General features: G+C 40.7%; 1 protein-coding gene across 5 annotated transcripts in view; it reads right to left on the bottom strand.

The window, feature by feature from the left end:
• The window catches only part of slc25a26 (solute carrier family 25 member 26), a 213,009-nt gene that overhangs the window by 22,399 nt on the left and 171,469 nt on the right, over window positions 1-19,141 (bottom strand). For 4 of the 5 annotated variants that reach the window (XM_067998865.1, XM_067998869.1, XM_067998871.1 and 1 more), the window contains 3 exons: window positions 14,868-14,937; window positions 9,352-9,416; window positions 8,512-8,585 (listed from right to left, as the gene is read on the bottom strand). In XM_067998865.1, coding sequence (XP_067854966.1) covers window positions 8,512-8,585; window positions 9,352-9,416; window positions 14,868-14,937 — 209 coding nt within the window. Of the gene's footprint in view, window positions 1-4,036; window positions 4,090-8,511; window positions 8,586-9,351; window positions 9,417-14,867; window positions 14,938-19,141 lie in introns of all 5 variants that reach the window. The other variant, XM_067998867.1, reaches the window with a different exon arrangement.

Genomic DNA, 19,141 nt, shown 5'->3' with positions numbered 1-19,141 from the left:
GCTATCTATCTCAGATTTAAATTTAGCAATTGAGCTAGTATCAATTGCCGTTTGCAGAAGAGAGTTCCAAACTTCTACCACCCTTTGTGTGTAGAAATGTTTTCTAATCTCGCTCCTGAAAGGTCTGCCTCTAATTTTTAGACTGTGCCCCCTACTCCTAAAATCCCCAACCAGCGGAAATAGTTTCTCTCTATCCACCCTATCTGTTCCCCTTAATATCTTATAAACTTCGATCAGATCACCCTTTAACCTTTGAAACTCCAGAGAATACAACCCCAATTTGTGTAATCTCTCCTCGTAACTTAACCCTTGAAGTCCGGGTATCATTCTAGTAAACCTACGCTGCACTCCCTCCAAGGCCAAAATGTCCTTCTGAAGGTGCGGTGCCCAGAACTGCTCACAGTAGTCCAGGTGCAGTCGAAACAGGGTTTTGTATAGCTGCAGCATAACTTCTGCCCCCTTGTACTCTAGTCCTCTGGATATAAAGGCCAGCATTCCATTTGCCTTCTTGATTATCTTCTGCACCTGTTCATGACACTTTAATGATCAATGTACCTGAACCCCGAAGTCCCTTTGGACATCCACTGTTTTTAACTTTTTACCATTTAGAAAGTACCCTGTTCTATCCTTTTTTGATCCAAAGTGGATGACCTCACATTTGCCTACATTGAATTCCATTTGCCACAGTTTTGCCCATTCACCTAATCTATCAATATCGCTTTATAATTTTATGTTTCCATCTACACTGCTTACAATGCCACCAATCTTTGTGTCATCGGCAAACTTAGATATGAGACTTTCTATGCCTTCATCTAAGCCGTTAATAAATATTGTGAATCATTGAGGCCCCAAGACAGATCCCTACGGGACTCCACTAGTCATATCCTGCCAATGTGAGTACCTACCCATTATCCCCACTCTCTGTCGCCTTTCGCTCAGCCAACTTCCTAACCAAGTCCGTACTTTTCCCTCGATTCCATGGGCTTCTAACTTAGCTAACAGTCTCTTATGTGGGACCTTATCAAATGCCTTCTGGAAGTCCATATAAATAACATCCACTGACATTCCCCTGTCCACTACTTTAGTCACCTCTTCAAAAAATTCAATCAGGTTTGTCAGGCACGACCTACCTTTCACAAATCCATGCTGGCTCTCTCTGATTAATTGAAAATTCTCGAGGTGTTCAGTCACTCTATCCTTAATTATAGACTCCAGCATTTTCCCCACAACAGATGTTAGGCTAACTGGTCTATAATTCCCTGGTTTCCCTCTCTCTCCTTTCTTAAAAAGCGGAGTGACATGTGCAATTTTCCAATCTAGAGGGACAGTTCCTGAATCTAGAGAACTTTGAAAGATTATAGTTAGGGCATCCGCAATGTGCTCACCTACTTCCTTTAAAACCCTGGGATGGAAACCATCTGGTCCTGGGGATTTGTCACTCTTTAGTGCTATTATTTTCTTCATTACTGTTGCTTTACCTATGTTAATTTTATCGAGCCCCTGTCCCCGATTCAATATAAGTTTTCTTGGGATTTCCGGCATGCTATCCTCTTTTTCGACTGTAAATACTGACACAAAGTAATTGTTCAACATGTCCGCCATTTCCCCATTGTCAATGACAATATCCCCACTTTCAGTTTTTAAGGGACCAACACTGCTCCTGACCACCCTCTTTTTCCTAATATAACTATAAAAGTTCTTCGTATTGGTTTTGATATCCCTTGCGCGTTTCTTTTCATACTCTCTTTTTGTAGCTCATACTATCTGTTTTGTGACCTTTGTATCTTTCCCATTCGCCAGGATCTGTGTCATTTTTTGCCTTTTTGTATGCCCTTTCCTTATGTCTTATACTGTCCCTTACCTCTTTAGTTGTCCATGGCTGTTTTTTTTGGCAAGTAGAGTTCTTGCCCCTCGGGGGTATAAACCGATTCTGTATCACATTAAATGTTTCTTTAAACATTTCCCACTGATCATCAGTCGTTTTACCCATTAACAGATTTGCCCAGTTTACTGTGGACAGTCTCTGTCTCATCCCATTGAAGTCGGCCTTGCCCAAGTCTAGAATCTTAGCAGCTGATTCACTTTTTTCCCTTTCAAACACTACATTGAACTCGATCATGTTATGTTCACTATTGGATAGATGTTCATGCACAGTTAAGCAGTTAATTAAATCTGGTTCATTACTCATTACTAAATCTAGTATGGCTTGCTCCTTTGTTGCCTCTGGGACATACTGCTGTAGAAAACTATCCCGGACACACTCAAGAAATTTGCTACCTTTCTGACACTTGCTAGTCTGCTTTTCCCAATCTATGTGAAGGTGAAAGTCCCCCATTAAGGCCACTATGCCTTTCTTACACGCTTGTCTAATCTCTGCATTTATACAATCTAGCACTTCAGAGCTGCTGCCAGGGGTCCTATACACAACTCCCACTATAGTCTTAGATCCTTTCCTATTTCTCAATTCAACCCATAAGGTCTCTGTTGGCTGCTTACCTCTCGTTATATCCCCCTGTATCATTGAAGTGATTTCATCTCTAATCATTAAGGCTACTCCTCCCCCTCTTCCATTTTCCCTATCTCTCCTGTAGACCTTATAACCTGGTATATTTAGTTCCCAATCCTGACCATCCTGCAGCCAAGTCTCAGTAATAGCTATCATGTCATACCCTCCAATTTGAATTTGAACCTGTAGTTCATTTAATTTATTCCTTATACTCCGTGCATTTGTATATAGAACTCTTAGTTGGGCCACACACCCTAGCCTGACCTTCAGCTTTGATGCTGGGTTAATCGCCTTACACCTTCTAGTTTTTACTTTATCTGTCGTGCCTAAAGTACACTTTCTTTCCGCTGCTCTATGCTTTTCCCTTTTACTTGTTCTTGAACAACTGTTTGTACTATTTGTATTGTAGATTTCCCCTGGGTCTTCCCCTCTCTTGCTGCTCTCAACTTTACTCCCTTCTGACTCCCTGCTCAGGTTCCCATCCCCCCGCCACTCTAGTTTAAAACTTCTCCAACAGCACTAGCAAACACCCCCGCGAGGACAGTGGTCCCAGTCCTGCTCGGGTGTAACCCGTCCCGCTTGTACAGGTCCCATCTTCCCCAGAACCGGTCCCAATGTCCCAGGAATCTAAATCCCTCCCTCCTACACCATCCCTGCAGCCACGCATTCATCCGGTCTATTCTCCTGTTCCTATACTCACTAGCACGTGGCACCGGTAGTAATCCTGAGATCACTACCTTTGAAGTCCTGCTTTTTAATTTATCTCCTAACTCCTTAAATTCACCTTGCAGGACCTCATCCCTTTTTTTACCTATGTCGTTGGTACCAATATGGACCATGACTACTGGCTGTTCACCCTCCCCCTCCAGAATGCCCTGCAGCCGCTCCGTGACATCCTTGACCCTAGCACCAGGGAGGCAACATACCATCCTGGAGTCACGTTTGCGGCTGCAGAAACGCCTATCTGTTCCCCTTACAATTGAATCCCCTATCACTATAGCCCTGCCACTCTTCTTCCTCCCCTCCTGTGCAGCAGAGCCACCCGTGGTGCCCCGAACCTGGCTCTTGCTGCTTTCCCCTGATAAGCCATCTCCCCCAACAGTATCCAAAGCAGAATATCTGTTTGAGAGGGAGATGGCCCCAGGGGACTCCTGCTCTACCTGCCTGGTCCTTTTACTCTGCCTGGCGGTCACCCATTTCCTTTCTGCCTGCGTAATCTTTACCTGTGGTGTGACCACCTCACTGAACGTGCTATCCACGATAGTCTCAGCATCGCGGATGCTCCACAGTGAATCCACCCGCAGCTCCAGCTCCGAAAGACGGTTAGCCAGTAGCTGCAGCTGGGCACACTTCCTGCACACATGGTCGCCAGGGACACTGGTAGTGTCCATGACTTCCCACATAGTGCAGGAGGAGCATATCACGGGTGCGAGCTCTGCTGCCATGACTTGCCTTAGACTCTCAGACTCTCCTCCCACTCTCGGTCTCTCCTTTTATACTGTGCTCACCTCTCGGACTCTCCTGCCTCACCTGTGACGTCACACAGTAGTTTTCTCTTGTTGCACGTCTGATTTCACATCTGACTAGACAAAGTAGAGGTGAAATAAGCAGCATTCTTAAAGCAATTGTACCATACACTTTTGACCAAGGTTTGCATACATAACCATAAAATCAATTCTTAGAAAACTGTTAAACTTTTCCTGCAAGAATTAACATATTTCCATTTTGTTTTCCATCTGGGTGACATTAAGTGATGCAACCACAAAACTCTTCGTAACCTTGGTGATGGATTTTTGAATCTGGCCCAGTAAACTGTCAGAACAAGTACTTGAAGAGGAAAGAACATCAAGGGGGAGTAATTTCTGTTCAAAGCACTTCCCTCATTGTGTATTAAAAAAATACCTGTGTATATAATACGTCTTGCATCTCGAACATCCATCACATTTATAATGGCACAGCTATTGGACTTGAAAGTCTCATATAACCTGGTGCCTGATTGGCTCCAAAATCACATTCATAAAACAGTTACAAATCACAAAATACGGAACCCACCAATGAACAAATAGCAACTTGAAAGAGAGAAAGAAGGTCTTTTCCTGTTATTTTATTTATATGTGGCCCACAAGACTCCATGGTATGAATCTAAATGACCCACAAAGACAAAAAGCTTGGATGTTCATTTCCTAGACTTTCATTCCCCTTTAATAGTTTGGCTCCTTGCCAAGGTGTCTGTGGAGAAATAGACAATGACCCCTCTACTTCTGCAGCAGTCAAACTAATGGCCATTTCAGTATTTCATCTGTATTTTCTTTTGTGGAGGGAGGTGGTAAGGGAGTAAATATCTGTGAGAAGAGTCATTGTTGGAGACAATGAGGCTTTATGGTTGTAAAAATGCAAATTGGCAAGAGAAGGGATAAATAGGTTACAATTGCTGTTGCCTTAAATGGACTCAACACACTACACTAGAATGCACCACATCCAACATGTAGTGCTTGGATATTTTTCAGAGAAAACAATGCTGTAACTTGCAACACGGAAATGTATTTGCATTATATATCACCTTATCACATTTGAATGTCTCAGCGATTCACATTGAATTACTTTTGGAGTGCAGTGACTGTTATATAGGCAAAGGTGCAGATGATATCTAGACCTCAATAGTGCTGAATTTGCTAACAATCATAGGAGATACAATTACTGTTGCAACTTAACTGGAGGGATACAACTCCCACAGCTGTTTTTAGCAATTGGGAGGCCTTTCTTTTGGCCATCAGATCCTGTTGTACACCACTTCCAATTTAATAAAAGAATGTCAGGAGGGAAACCAGGAAGAGACTGCAAGCTGGAAAAGGAAGTCAAAAGGAGGATAAAGTTTCCATTTGTACACAAGTTTGATGAAATATTGCAAATTACACATGTCCAAATTGCATACAAGTTAAGGTTTAATTAAAAAAAGATAAAAACTTACATACAATTTTGTACATGCAAGTCACATACATGTGCATTTGACTAATGTTATGTAAATAGTCAGACCCAAGAATAATGGCTTTTGATGGTACAGGGTGTTATGATTTAATTGTAACTGTTTGTAAGCCTTTTATGGACTTGAGAGAAGAGTGTTCAGAGGACATACAAGAGAAAGCAATGTGTTTTCTTTTAAACTCAGTGGGGGTGAAATAGCTCAAAGACTGTAGAGTAAAACGGGCTGATAGTGAATTGGCACCCCTTTTACACCACGCCCAATTTTCCAATGGAGAAGAAAATCGGGCGCCATGTAAAACGGGCTGCTGATTCGCTATCAATCCATTTTACACCACTGATGTGGGCTAATTTCACCCCCAGTGTGTTTGCTGCTGTTAAAGATTATTACATTTGGATCTTTGCAAAAATGGACTCCCTAAACCCCTCAAACTCTCCACCTCCCTCTGCTCCTTTATGATCCTCCTGAAAACTACCTCTTTGGTCAAGCTTTTGGTCACTCCTATAATCTCATTCTTTGGCTCGGCATCCATTTTTGCCTGATGATGCCTCTGAGAAGCACCTTGGGATGTTTTTCTACATTAAATGTGCTATATAAATGCAAGTTGTTGCTGTTGTTGTGACTGTTTACTCTGTAAAATAAATGTTGAACAATTACAGGCAACTCCCAGTGTCCTATTCTGCCACGTGCCATGGGACACTGGGAGCTAACTGTAAAATAAATGTTAAATGATTTATAGAGTATTCAATCATTTCAAGAATATACAGAATTATTTGGCTCCTGATGTTATGGAGCACTTTTTATTGCAAAAGATGATAACATAGTAAAAAGGTTCCTAGCAGATATTGGGATGAACATCTGTTCTCATTACCACATTATTTCACAGAAATGATGTTTGCAAGAAAAAGTTTAACTGTGGTAATTTAATTTAAGCTGCACCACCACAAAAATGCAATTTCAAGGTACTCATTCACAAATATGACCCGACTCTGCTTCAATAACAACATATACTGATGCTATGAATTGTCTCCCAATGCAGGTTTCAATTCTGATTCTAGTTTTAATACCTTTTTAAGTCAGCCAATACACATTGAAATCCAACACCATGTTTAGGAGTATCCAAACCAAGTTATTGAGAAATCCGGACAGATAAAGTTTCTGCATCCCCAACACACAGCGCACACACTCTCCCCACAGGGACATACAGCACTTACCCAAATCCAGAGGGCAGAAAGGTAGATTGGTAGAACCAAGTCTCAAGGACCCCCAAGTGGATGCAGACCAGTAAGCTTAAATTTGCTTGTCCAGCTAAGATGCACTCTACTTGCTCGGCATTGGCATGCAGCATATTTGGAGATGAATGGGAAGAATTTCAACCTTCAGTCAGAGGTTTATTCCTTCAAATCCGATTAAAGAGCCAGGATGTCTAGTCAGTCTTCAACAAAACCCCATAGTGCAATGGACTTGCTTGCCTCGGGCATGGATTACCAAGTTGACCACAGACGGTAGACTCAGTTTCAATTTTCCATTCGAGGCATGTCATCTTGAAGCCATGTTGACCGCTCATCTTCAACCCCCAATAAGGATAATCACTATTTGGTTATTCTACAACTGACAAGCCTGCTTTTGGGGACAGTGGATACCAGAAGCTCATGAGCAGCACAGCTCACTATAAAATACGCCGGTGCATTGCTGCCATCCTCCTGACTACAGCACATATGCCATCTAACAGTGTTTCCACCAGGTGGAGATGTGAAGCTTCAGCAGCAACCCAATCATGTTAGGCATTGTACCCTGGGTACATAGCACGTCTTCTCATATTTATCTTCAGACTATATGATGGACATTTGCCTTCAACATGGTGCAAAGACCTACCTTAACATTCTAGATCTTAAAGTCCAATGCCATGTCCTAGATTTACTTCTGACTGCTTAATCCAGGTCCTCATGTGAGAGGATTAGGCAAAGAAACATGCCCAGTGAGTGGCTAAGTCCCCCTCTAAAATACTGAATGACTGGTTCATTTGGCTGGAGGCCCCTCACGCTGCATCTGTCATCCCTTCTTGCACAAATCTATCTCACAGTTTGTTCCTGAATTTTGCATATGATCCAAAAGCCCTTCTGTTACATGCCGAGCAATTTTGAACCCTGAAGAACAATTGGACACACATCTTATATGACAAAAGCTTAACCAGCATTGAGATTTTGACTCCATTTAAATAAAGATTAAGGTGACCAAAGTGCTCTTCACCCCTTCTTAGCACGGTCCTGAAGAAGTGTCTAATCTAATCGGGGATCTGTCAGAACCCATAGTATCAATATGAATCAACAATTGGGACTGATAACCTTTATATCTTCCAATCAATAACTTTAAGATTCCTTCTTGAATTATCTTTAGTTTGAATTATCATACTGCTAAATCATTTATAGTCCAAATACAGATCTCACGTTGAGAAACTAATTGACTGCTGATTTTCTATGAACATGGCTAGCTTCACTCATTAGTTCACCACCTCAAGTCAGATAACTCGTTTAAATGGTGAGGCAGACAGTGAAATGCCGTTTTCACAAAGCTAACGGCGGAGCGGCGCAACTCGGACAGCAACTTTTGGATATCGGTGAGCGCCATTAGCCTCACCGTTATTTTGACAGCAAAATCTGGCCCAGAATTGCATACAGTCTTCATCATTGCTCAGACACATAGCAGAAAACGGGTCGAGCTATTTTAGACTCAATACACTTCCAGGAAATATAAACCCCTATTTTGATCTAACCTGCCTGGTGAGAACAGAGCGGGTTTGGGTTGGACTCATGTTTTACATCCCAGCCGATTTTACACTCTATTGACTTCAATGGAGCAGAAAATCAGGTTGTGTGTAAAATGGATGTCCGACCCGGACCTGCCCCGTTCCTGCCGGATGGATTAGGTTAATATTGGGATTTTCATTGCTCTCTTTAAAAAGGAATATAAATGCCATGATGTCATAAAGCATCCATCAGTTGAGGTGAAGAAAGTAAAGTCTTACCCAGGAATCCCTTGAGTCTTCCAGATGTTGGTCAAGATAGGTAGCACCTTTCCACTGGCTACAGTGGTACCTGTCTGCATCAAAGGATAGCGCAGGTCAGACTTACAGAAGAAACAATGGCAGTAAATCATCAGCTGTCTCAACAGCTTCCTTCTTCATGTCACAATAATGCAAGTTGCACCTTGTTTAGTCTCTGTGAACTGTTTCTGTGTCAGAAATCTGTTTTAGAATAGTCTTCTCATCAAAAGGTACTTTGTGACCCTCGACATTAGATACATTAGCTTAAAGAAAAAAATTCCCAAATGTTACAAAGGACTAAATCACTTCTCACGCAATAAGCTGCGTCTCCAATAACTATCAACCAAAGAAACAGCCTACTAACTTTACCATATCTGTACTTTAGGCAAATAATTTGATGTCTACCTTTTAAAAATCAATTTTCACATACAGCAATCTATGTAACTGCTAGACTAATAGCTTAGAAAAAACTTGATTAGTTGCATATTTACATAGGCACAATTTTGAAACAAAATTAAACCATTTGACAATGATAATTTTTTCCCCATTAAAAAGAATTTTACCACACACTGTCGTAAATTCTGCATCCCAGCAGCAGAAAGGCAACAGAAACGTTTATCTAAACTTATTACAGTAATACATTTGTGCTTTAAGGATTTGGCTTGCATAGTTCATTCATTAAGGCTAAAGATCTTATTTCACAGTATTAATGGGCAATGTATTATGATACACAAAGACTAAAGATGTAAAAGATGTTCATCCGTCACCAGTAATATAAAACATCCCTTTTGTCTTTCCTGCAGTATTATTCCATTATCTTACCTTTGCCAGCATGATTCTTGTCTTTGCTACATCTAGAGGTGTGGTGACTGCAGCTGCAAACGCACCTGAAAACAGACCAAGTACAAGTTATGATGTGGAGATGCCGGTGATAGTCATAAACCAATTTGTCAAAACGTATTACATAATTATATCTAGAAGTGAATGCCAATTTGCAAGCATTCTATTTTGTTCTCAACTTCTCAATGCAAAATTTCTGTTTAATCTACAGGATCCAGCCCATGGAAATTTCAACAGATGCCAAAATAGTCCTTCGTCAGCCTGTAAGGAAGTGAACTTAAGCAGTGAGGTAAATGACCTTCCGCCCAATCAATTTACATCCCCACCCTCAAATGACATGGTAGAAACTGACAAACTCATTCCAATGGAGAAGCTATATCAGTTGGGTCTAGGGACTTGAGCTTTCAACTTGAGAATCCAGTGCTCCTGCTTTGCACCTAGACCCCTTCAGTGTCGAAGCTCTGATTTTCCCTTGTTTGCCGAGATCTGATTTTCAGAAACAACAAATTTTAAAACATTATATGTTTTCCATGTACTTAAGCACAATCTTTATGTTTGTGCCTAAAATAACAGGTGCTGGGAGCTGGAAGCAGTAGGTTCTAAACTTAAACTTGGCCCTTGGGGCTTTTATTGCGAACTCCACCCCTGCCTGTATTCTCAACAGTCTTTTTTCCCCTCTAAGGACCAGGGAAAATCTAAATGCAGCCAATAAACTTAGCTCAGTGGGAACCTCAGGTTACGACGGAGGAGAAGCAAGATTTTTAAAAATTGAGAGATACAGCTTTACACGGTAAACTGAGGAATCAAAGTATATAAAACAAAAAGGAAAACAGAGCAATAACCAATAAAGCAATCTAGTCTAATACCAGTTTATTGTGAATTATTCTAAGCAATCTGAACATAAGAACATGGCTAGTCAAAACCCATATCTCTCTATACATTTCTCAAGCCAATGATGCCATGTCATCTGTTATTGTCATTAGCTAATGCCACACACTTGGTTCATTTGCATTGCTGAACAAATGATGGCTTAATTGAGCTTTCCATTTCACTAGTTCATGGTTGTTAGAGTGGGTAAAATCCAATGGAAATCACAAATATGTTGCAGTTTAAAACTTACTATTCTACAGCTAAAACTCCAAATCAACTTTTTGTAACAGTTAGAAAAGGGAAGCTGAACAAACAGTTTAGATTCAGTTACTTCATGCAGAAGCTGATGAATATGTGAAATAGATTGTCGGTGGTTGCAGTGGTGATGGATAGCACCGGCAAATTTAAGAAGGAGCTGGAAAATTTTGTGGAAAATAGAAGCAACTGAAAATATACAAAATAGATTTTTTTTTTAACTTTGCGACTGATTAGATGGACTGCAATAGTCGTTTCCTGCCCTGCACTTTCCTATATAAATATTTAGCATCTAGATTTCTGATTAATCCTCCACCTAATTCACCTACAGGAAGGGGGCAACAGGTTTCCTCTGTTTATTAGTGGTAGTGAAATCATAAATGCATGCTTTATACTTGTATTTATGATTTTGCTACAAATAGCCAAATGAAGGAAGTCGCTCCCTCACAGCTTTTTTTTTAAAGTCCCATTGTGAAATCTCTTTACCATCTTTGCTTCAAAGCTTTATAATTTCACTGTTTTGGACCAATCTGTATAATGTCATCATACACATCACTCCATAGCCACAGTAAATCCATGTTGTTAAATGATATCGTGAAAAGAAAAAAAAAAAAAATTTATGTTGTATAATGAGATTATACATATATACCAGTGGGTGAGACAGAATAAACCACTCATCTCCAGTTTGCCACAACTCACTTACGACACTTGTGCATTATATAGGAGACACCATGTGGTGGTTTACTTACCATAAACCACCAATTCCCAACATGGACACTCTACTTAATCCCTCACTGATGGAAACGAAACATTACAACTGTTACTCACACAAAATCAAGTAGATTTTGTTTTCAAAACTTCCTCCATACAAATATGGCATGGTTAATTGATCTTTTGCTCCTTTGAGATCTCACAAAAGGAAGAAATACTGAAAGGCAGAAAAGAGAAAAACTAAAATGAAAAATATAGAGAAAAAGAGTACAAGGAAAAACAAAGGGAAAGAAAAAACAGACATATACAGGAAAGGCACATCATTGTAGTCTTTCCTTCATTTGAGTAACTCTTACAGAAATGTTTTCCACAGAGTACAACTTCAAATGCCAGATCTGAAATTTCTCAGACACAAAGCCATTCTGCACCAGCAGAGTTAAGCCATCTCCCATTGGCTATACTGACACAAGGGCTGTTTCTGAGGTTACACATGGTCAAAAACGAACAGAAAATTCCAACTTGTTTTCTAACAGGTAACAGTGATAACTCCAGGCATCGTGTCATAATTTAACAGTGTTTATTAATCTTCATCATGATCCCCAAATGACCTCTGTGTGTAGCCTGGTACTGAATTATAACATCTGTAGTGTACGGAAAAACGGCACCAAATTACATCAATAGCTGATAAGACTCTGCTGATGGGCAATTTTGTGAACAAAAACCACCACAAATATTGGGAAATATTCTAATTGCTTCTATGTCATTCATTTTATTTAGAAAAAAATTACATCCACCCTCTATTAAATGCGTAAGCTACATTTAAGAATATTAGGACTATTATCAGTTACAGTGCTTTAAAAGCATCATAGGATTGCGAGAAAGATAATCACATTTTTTGCCATTTTGATGCAAGTGAGCTTAAGATTGGTGAGTGTACTGTTGCAAAGCCCAGTTTTCAGTATTTGGCTGTCCACTACCTTATTGATTTAGGATTCACTTAAAGAGCACACATGTCGAACAAACAGGCAGGTTTAACCAGCTGTCCTGTAGATCAGATTTACAGCTGGCATGCAACTGCAACTGTCTCGACATTTCTCTACAGCCTCTCAGAATACTCCAGCAATGAAGGGAATAATCATATTTGTCAACTTGAGGTTACCATGTAAAGTTGCATTCTGTAAATCACCTCAAGTTGACAACAATGTGTAGCTCCACCAGAGCAGACGTCATCGACTAGAGCAAGTCTTGAGCAACACTATTATTTTATTTTCCAGTTATTAGTGGTTAAGCAACTGGAGTCTCTTGGAACAGCACCGACTGCCTTCACTGTTCACTCACATGGCAAACTACAGCAAGTGACAGCAGCACAGGATATCCATTAATTTCTTATCGAAATGCCAGCTGTTCCACCACCCCAAGGAAAAACCACCTACTAACAGAGGATAAATGAGGGTGTCTGCATCCTGTTTTAAATGGTGGAATGAAACAGTTGGGCTGTCAAAGTCATGTGTAGTCAACCCCCTCAGAGCTGGATAATTTGTGATCTGAAGTCTTGCAACAAGAGGTTTATTTGTGTTTAGACTAACAATGTAGTAATTAAAGCACACATTTTGCTAAGTGTGAAATTGGTATTTAGAATTTAATATTTTCTAATGAGAAAAAGTCGTGTCAAAAAGACTTGCTAAGTGGCAAAGCGGCTTTTATGCATTATGCAGACTTGCCAGATAATGAATTTTGACAGGAAACAACCATGCCCATGTTTGTTAATGTGCACTAAAAGCAGTCTCAACACTGAGTATTGGGCAGTAGTCTGTACTGGCAGATGCTGGATACTGGATATAAATAATTAATTTTAAATCAAACATGTTTGAGTTCAGGCCAGTAGCTGAATCTCTCATCAGGGACACCACTAAGCGTGAAAAAGAGGTTTACTTCTGATGTCAATATTGGAATGTAGTCAGTTCTTTCATGGTATGAGGCAAGATCAGTCACTCCAGTATAAGGTAATAAAAACTTTTGAAAAAAGAATTGGTGCAAAAACCTTTTCCAAATTAAAAATGTGGACATATCTGAAAATAACTGAGTTTCTAGTACTGGTAAATAATCCCAATAAATATATTTCCAATTAGGTGCCGGCTCATGATCCAATGGTACTACATCTGACTTCATAGTAGAAGGTTGAGTATTCAAATTAGGATGCACAACTTTGAGGCGAGCACCTCACATAACCTGGAGTATTAGGAATTTATGAGAAAAACCACTGATTTTGTGTTTTCACAGAAAAATAGATAGAATTGCCAAATGGAATGCACAGAATCCCATACAATAGAAACTTGACTGTAAACCAGTAACCCTCGCTTCGAGGAAAGTAAAGGAAATTGAGCTTGTTCACTTTGGACAAGAGGAAACTTCAAGGTGATCGAAATTAAAGTTTCAAGATTATTGAGGGGACTGACAAAGTTGACACAAGCAAATTCTTCACTATGGTGAAGGGTTTCAATAATAGGAGCAATAAATTAAAAATTAGGAAGTTCGTGATAAGAATGGAAGTCAGGTGAAACCTCTCTTCTAAACATAAGAAGTAATAAAGTTTTAACCAAAATACCAGGAGTAGTCATGGAAGCAAATGGTAAAAATTGGTTCATGTGTTTCTGGAAAAAGAAAGGATTGAGAAATATGGCAAAATGACAGGTAAAGTGAGGCTGAAATTAATCAAAAAGGTGTGGCCAATTGGTCTCCTGTTCTGAAAAAATTGTGTGTTCTTATGTTCCTTTACTTCACTTAACTTTAAAGGTAGAAAGATCAATTAAGTGGTCATGGGTAATTGGTAGCTGTGAATGGGCTTTGTATAAAGTGGCTCTATCAAGCAGCAAATGTACACAGAAGCTACACTGGCAGTAGTGTCGACCAAACCTACATTTGGTCATGTGCAAAGAATTTGTTCAGTTAAGTTTGTTCAAATTACACTGAACAGACTAACAGAGTAAATTCCTGCTGTACGAGACAAAAAAAAGCAGTTCTTTTTTAAAAAAATAAACAAATCAAGAAAATGTCTCAGTAGAAAAATAGTAGGAGCTGAAAAAAAAAACATAGCTCCGGATTCAACAGCAGCACAATCCCAAACAATTCTATCTTTTTTTGTGCTTTGCCCGAGGACAGTCCAGGTGTCTGTGCCCTGCAGCCTTGCGAGTGCAGCAAATGGCATGTCTTCAGTCCTCGAGGTCCGTGCAGTTGTATCCTCCGTGCTCCTCACTCTAATTAATCTGCACTTCTGTCAAACCTGTCACATGAACTGTTAATCATGGGCCCTTGTTGATATGACTTTAAACCCCTGAAGAACAGTTTGTAGCAGACAGCTGCACAGCTGAGGACTCAGCAAAGGACTCTCTTCACTGAGAGATTTGTAAATATCCCTTTAACAAATGCAGAGGCCTGATTGACAGGTTCTATTTTCCCACAACTCAAATTTGTCAAATACAAATTGCTTGTCCTTCATGCAAACACCTTTCTCTTCTACCTTTTCTGTTCTGTGGACCTGCCCATCCCTGAACAATATTTCCAAACTACCGCTGGAATTTTAGAAGAATGTTTCTGTTAACTTGATTTTTTTTGGCATGTTTCCCTCTCTCAGCCCTCCAAGTATATTATTTAATCCTCTGCACCTGCAAATGCTCCACAGACTGCAGACTGCCAAGAATCAACCGCATGATTTTGCTTCCATGACCACAGGGCCTGCAGTTGAAAAAAAAGAAAACAACATTATTAGTTATATTCAAAATCATTTGAAAGCCCAGGGGTTCGCTGAGATGATGGGAACCCATTTTGCGAAGTGTGTGGCTATTTCTGTGCTTTTCATGATGTAACACATCCAACTTCCCAAGGAACCAAAATGTATTTTAACACACAGGCAACTTGGGAAAATAGCTTAGGAACATACTTGTATTACATCAAGGGTCAAACTTAACAAAGATGCAAGAGGTGTGGTCTTCAGCTTTGCAACTGTTCCAGTGAAGTCTTTCCAATTGTAATTTGTTTTACAGTGATACTTTTCATAATATTAAGGTGCTCAATGGCTGCTGGAACAGTGGACATTATTAAAAAGTTCATTTTGTTATACAATCAGTTTTGTCACTGTTCAAGTGTCTATAGTTCGAATACTACTAAGAGGTTCCCTATGGCAATGCTCATGGTAAGTTTATGAAAAGGTTAGGGTGAAATGGAGTTTGAGAGAGAGTTGGAGTCGATAGTGGTCGTTGGGTAGTGTTAGAGTGGGGACTGGTTGGGGCAGTGGCAAGTTTAGGAGGTGGTGAGATTTAGCAGACAGGAAGTGAGTGTTTGGTAAGCTCAGGTGGTGGCGGATCTAAGAGGCAGAGGCGGCAGGTGACAGAAAAGTAGGGCAGTGGATGAGCAGTGGTGTGAGGAGGATGGGAGGCAATGGGTGAAAGGGAAGAAGCGCTCATACCAATGTTGAAATGAAAGTGCTGCTTTGCCAATGAAGATCAAAAAAAAGATCCAGCAGTGGAGCAGGCAAAACGGGAGAAGAATTAAGAGAAGCAGTAAGGCCTCAGCCATTGCAATATGCCAGGGGACCATATAAATAAGTTATGTGAGGATTTGAAGGAACTTAGGTGGGTTGGGGGTGGGGGGACAAGAGAGAGAAACGCCAAGGCCGGCAAATATGATGCAGCAAGCCCTGGCTTGACGGTGGACCACTCAAGCAGGGTGGGGGGCAGATGGTCGTCAGGTGTGACAAGGAACAAGGACGCCTCATTGCTCAGATTAAAACGGAAAATCATGTTAATGCACCACCTACAGGCATGAGAAGAAATAGTGACAGCTAACTCTTGATATTTTAATATTGGAAATCCCACAGGAGATATTTATCTATTCATTTTCAAGGAAATGTGTGACCTATATACCAATGTTAATGTGTTATTGATATTTTGTTAGTTACATGTAGAAGTTTTATGAGATGTGCTTTTACACTTATTTACATGACAGAATCAGATGACCTTTTTGCCCTGTAAAACATACAAAAGGTAAAATTTGTGCATTAAATTCAATTAAGTTTACACACTTGATGGAGAGAAACAGAAATTTCCTCTCCATATCTGAAAGGAAAAGGCGTATTAATTAAAATAGAAACTATATCACTGGTATGCATCAACGCATGCTTCTCTCCCTGCTAAGATTTATGGTTGTGTCATTTCTTAATAAATTAAACACAAGAAATCCCTAAACATGAAAATTTAACATACATGGCTGCTAGAGCACTTGTGCCAAACTGACCCTGCAGTGCAGTCTGTAGACACGGAAGAAAAAACGAAATTATACATTGATGTAAATCCAGTCTGCCATTCCATACAGTCAGACTGTGAGTGTGACTATAAACCAGGGCTGCGTCAGTGCTGGTAATGAATACGCTACAATGACATTGTTGGCCTACCACTGTCAACACACCAGCAGAGTAAATGAGGTGGCGCCACTGGTCTTTTGGAAAAGCTGTGCACCACTAAAAAGAATGATTTCCACTGGCCCCTTTGGCAGCACCACTGCCTTCAGTGCCAATATAAAAAGCAGGCTGGCAGTCCGATTTGGAGTCCGTATGTCTTCTGTCTGCTGGTGGCTGGTAATGACTGAAGCTTCTGTGCACCTGGTCGGGTCAGTATACTAATTGTGGGGTCAGTGACCTGTATGGACTGTGCCCAACCACTGGAGGGGAAAGAAAAACTATAGAGTGCCAGTCTGGATCATTAGGAATGCTTTGAGATTTTTTTAAAAGGTCACCTGCCACACCTCAATGGAATTTCCACCTCCTTCCCCCTTGCCAAAAGCCTACAAAGAGAGTCCTTGGGTACACATTTAGGATATGTGTTACAATAAAACAGGTGCTTTTGGGGTTCCCCCTGCACATGATGTTTGGTTAAAATGCCATAAACTATCTATAACATCATTAGTGTGTCTTGTTGCAACATCACACTACTCTCCTGCCAGAAATAAGCAGTGTGTTTGCACTGAGGCCCACAACTGCAGGAACAGCATGAAGTAATTAGATTTTTTGTAAAAAAGGGAGCTGCCTCTCCCACCATCACATGCAGTCTCCTAAAGGGGATGTGCCAAGCGATATTTTCTGAGGCAGGCTGCAATGCCGAGCCTGCGTCACGTGTATTCCATTAAGCTGCAGATTGAATAGAAGACTTTGTTTTCCACTTCAAAGCCTCTTGTCACAGAGAGCCATTCCCGTCTCCTGCTCTTCCCTTATGAATAACAAATTGCAAATAAATCCACTGGCTGCTGAGCCTGGAAACCCACACAGGCAGATCTCTGTTGGCAGATCTCTGTTAACCTTCCTCAACAGCCTTTCACTTCAACTCCTCCCTGCTCACTATTTTTGCTGTAAGGTTTCATGTACATAAAAATCTGACTACGTTTTATTTCAAGAACGGAGGTTTGCATTTATGATGCCAGGCAACATGACTAAAGCCAGATAATCCTATTTTGTGAGCATTCAAAGTGGAGAGGATCAAACCTAAGTCCACTGGAAGCTTCAATATGTGCCCAATTCCTCGGAGCATTCAACTTCCTTTGTATCACCCAAACAACAATTATTCTGAGATTGCTACTGTAACATCCACAAGGATAACATCCAAGAAATTCTGTTGTTACAAGTAAGAGGAACAAACTGGAAATGGGGCACTCTTGCAGTACTTTCCATTTGGTGCCGAAATATAACCTGAGGTTTTTTTTTTAAGAGTTAACAGCTGCAGATCTGGTTGTCGGCAGCACTGCAACAAGTTAATCAATGAGCTGTACCATGGAAATGCTTCTTGCCCCTTATAGCCAAATCCAAATTTTTGATTTAATTTTCATGCATTTTTTTTAATGTAAAACTTACCCTCTATTATATATTATTAAATGCATTATGATTTTTAAAAATGTGTTCTCAGGATGTGGGCGATGTTGGGAAGGCCACATTTATAGACCATCCCTAGTTGCCTTGAAAAAGTGCCTTGGCAGGCCTGAGAACAATTTCCATTTACACAACGCCTGTAATATAGAAAAATGTCCCAAGGCACGTCACAGAAGCGTAATCAGATGAGAATTCACACCGAGCTAAAGGAGGAGATGTTAGGAGGCGTGATTACAAGCTTAGTCAAAGAGGTAAGTTTTAAGGATGGCCTTAAAGGGAGGTGGAGAGGCAGCTAGGTTTAGGGAGGGATTTCCAGAGCTTAGGACAGGGTTGTCAAACGTAATGTACATGGTAGGCCTGATTTGACATCTGGCACTTGATGTGGGCCACATTCAGCAAAAGTTATTTGGACACACTGTGGTAGAAATTAGTAAGTGTTTCACCTGTTTTTTAGATGTAAACTGAGTGCAATATATCTAATTTTTGGGTCCTGCAAGGTCCTACACCCAATCTGTGCCAGCGGCATGGCTGCCGCCATATTGATCCTCACTGCTTTTTGGCATCCCTGGCAGCTGCCTGAAATCAGTGGTGGATTAATTTAAATATACAAATAAGGATCCTGTGCCTGTTTCAGGACCCTTATGCAAAATGCTTGAAAAACTAGATGGTGCAAGCTCTGACTAGTTTTTCTAGTTCTAGAGGCCGAAACAGCGGTCCTTAAAGGGACCACTGAAGGCCACTGTATAACTGAGGGCCGCAGTATAACTGAGGTAACTAGGCTGGCGGAGGTTGCAGAGCTAGAGTGGGGTCAGGCCTGGGAGTGACTTGAAGATGAGGATAAGGATTTTAAATTCAATATGTTGGGGGACAAGGAGCTAATGTAGTCAGTGAGGACGGTGTGATGGGTGAGTGGGACTGAGTGCAGTACAAGATGTGGGCAGCCAGGTTTTGGACAACATGTAGATTATGGAGTGTGGAGGATGGGAGGTCAGCAAAGAGTGCACTGGAGAAATCCAGGTTGGAGAT

Source organism: Heptranchias perlo, chromosome 17 (genome assembly GCF_035084215.1).
Source record: "Heptranchias perlo isolate sHepPer1 chromosome 17, sHepPer1.hap1, whole genome shotgun sequence".
Classification (NCBI taxonomy): Eukaryota; Metazoa; Chordata; class Chondrichthyes; order Hexanchiformes; family Hexanchidae; genus Heptranchias; species Heptranchias perlo.
The sequence above is the reverse complement of the archived record's forward strand: the minus strand, read 5'-3'. Positions and strand labels throughout refer to the sequence as shown.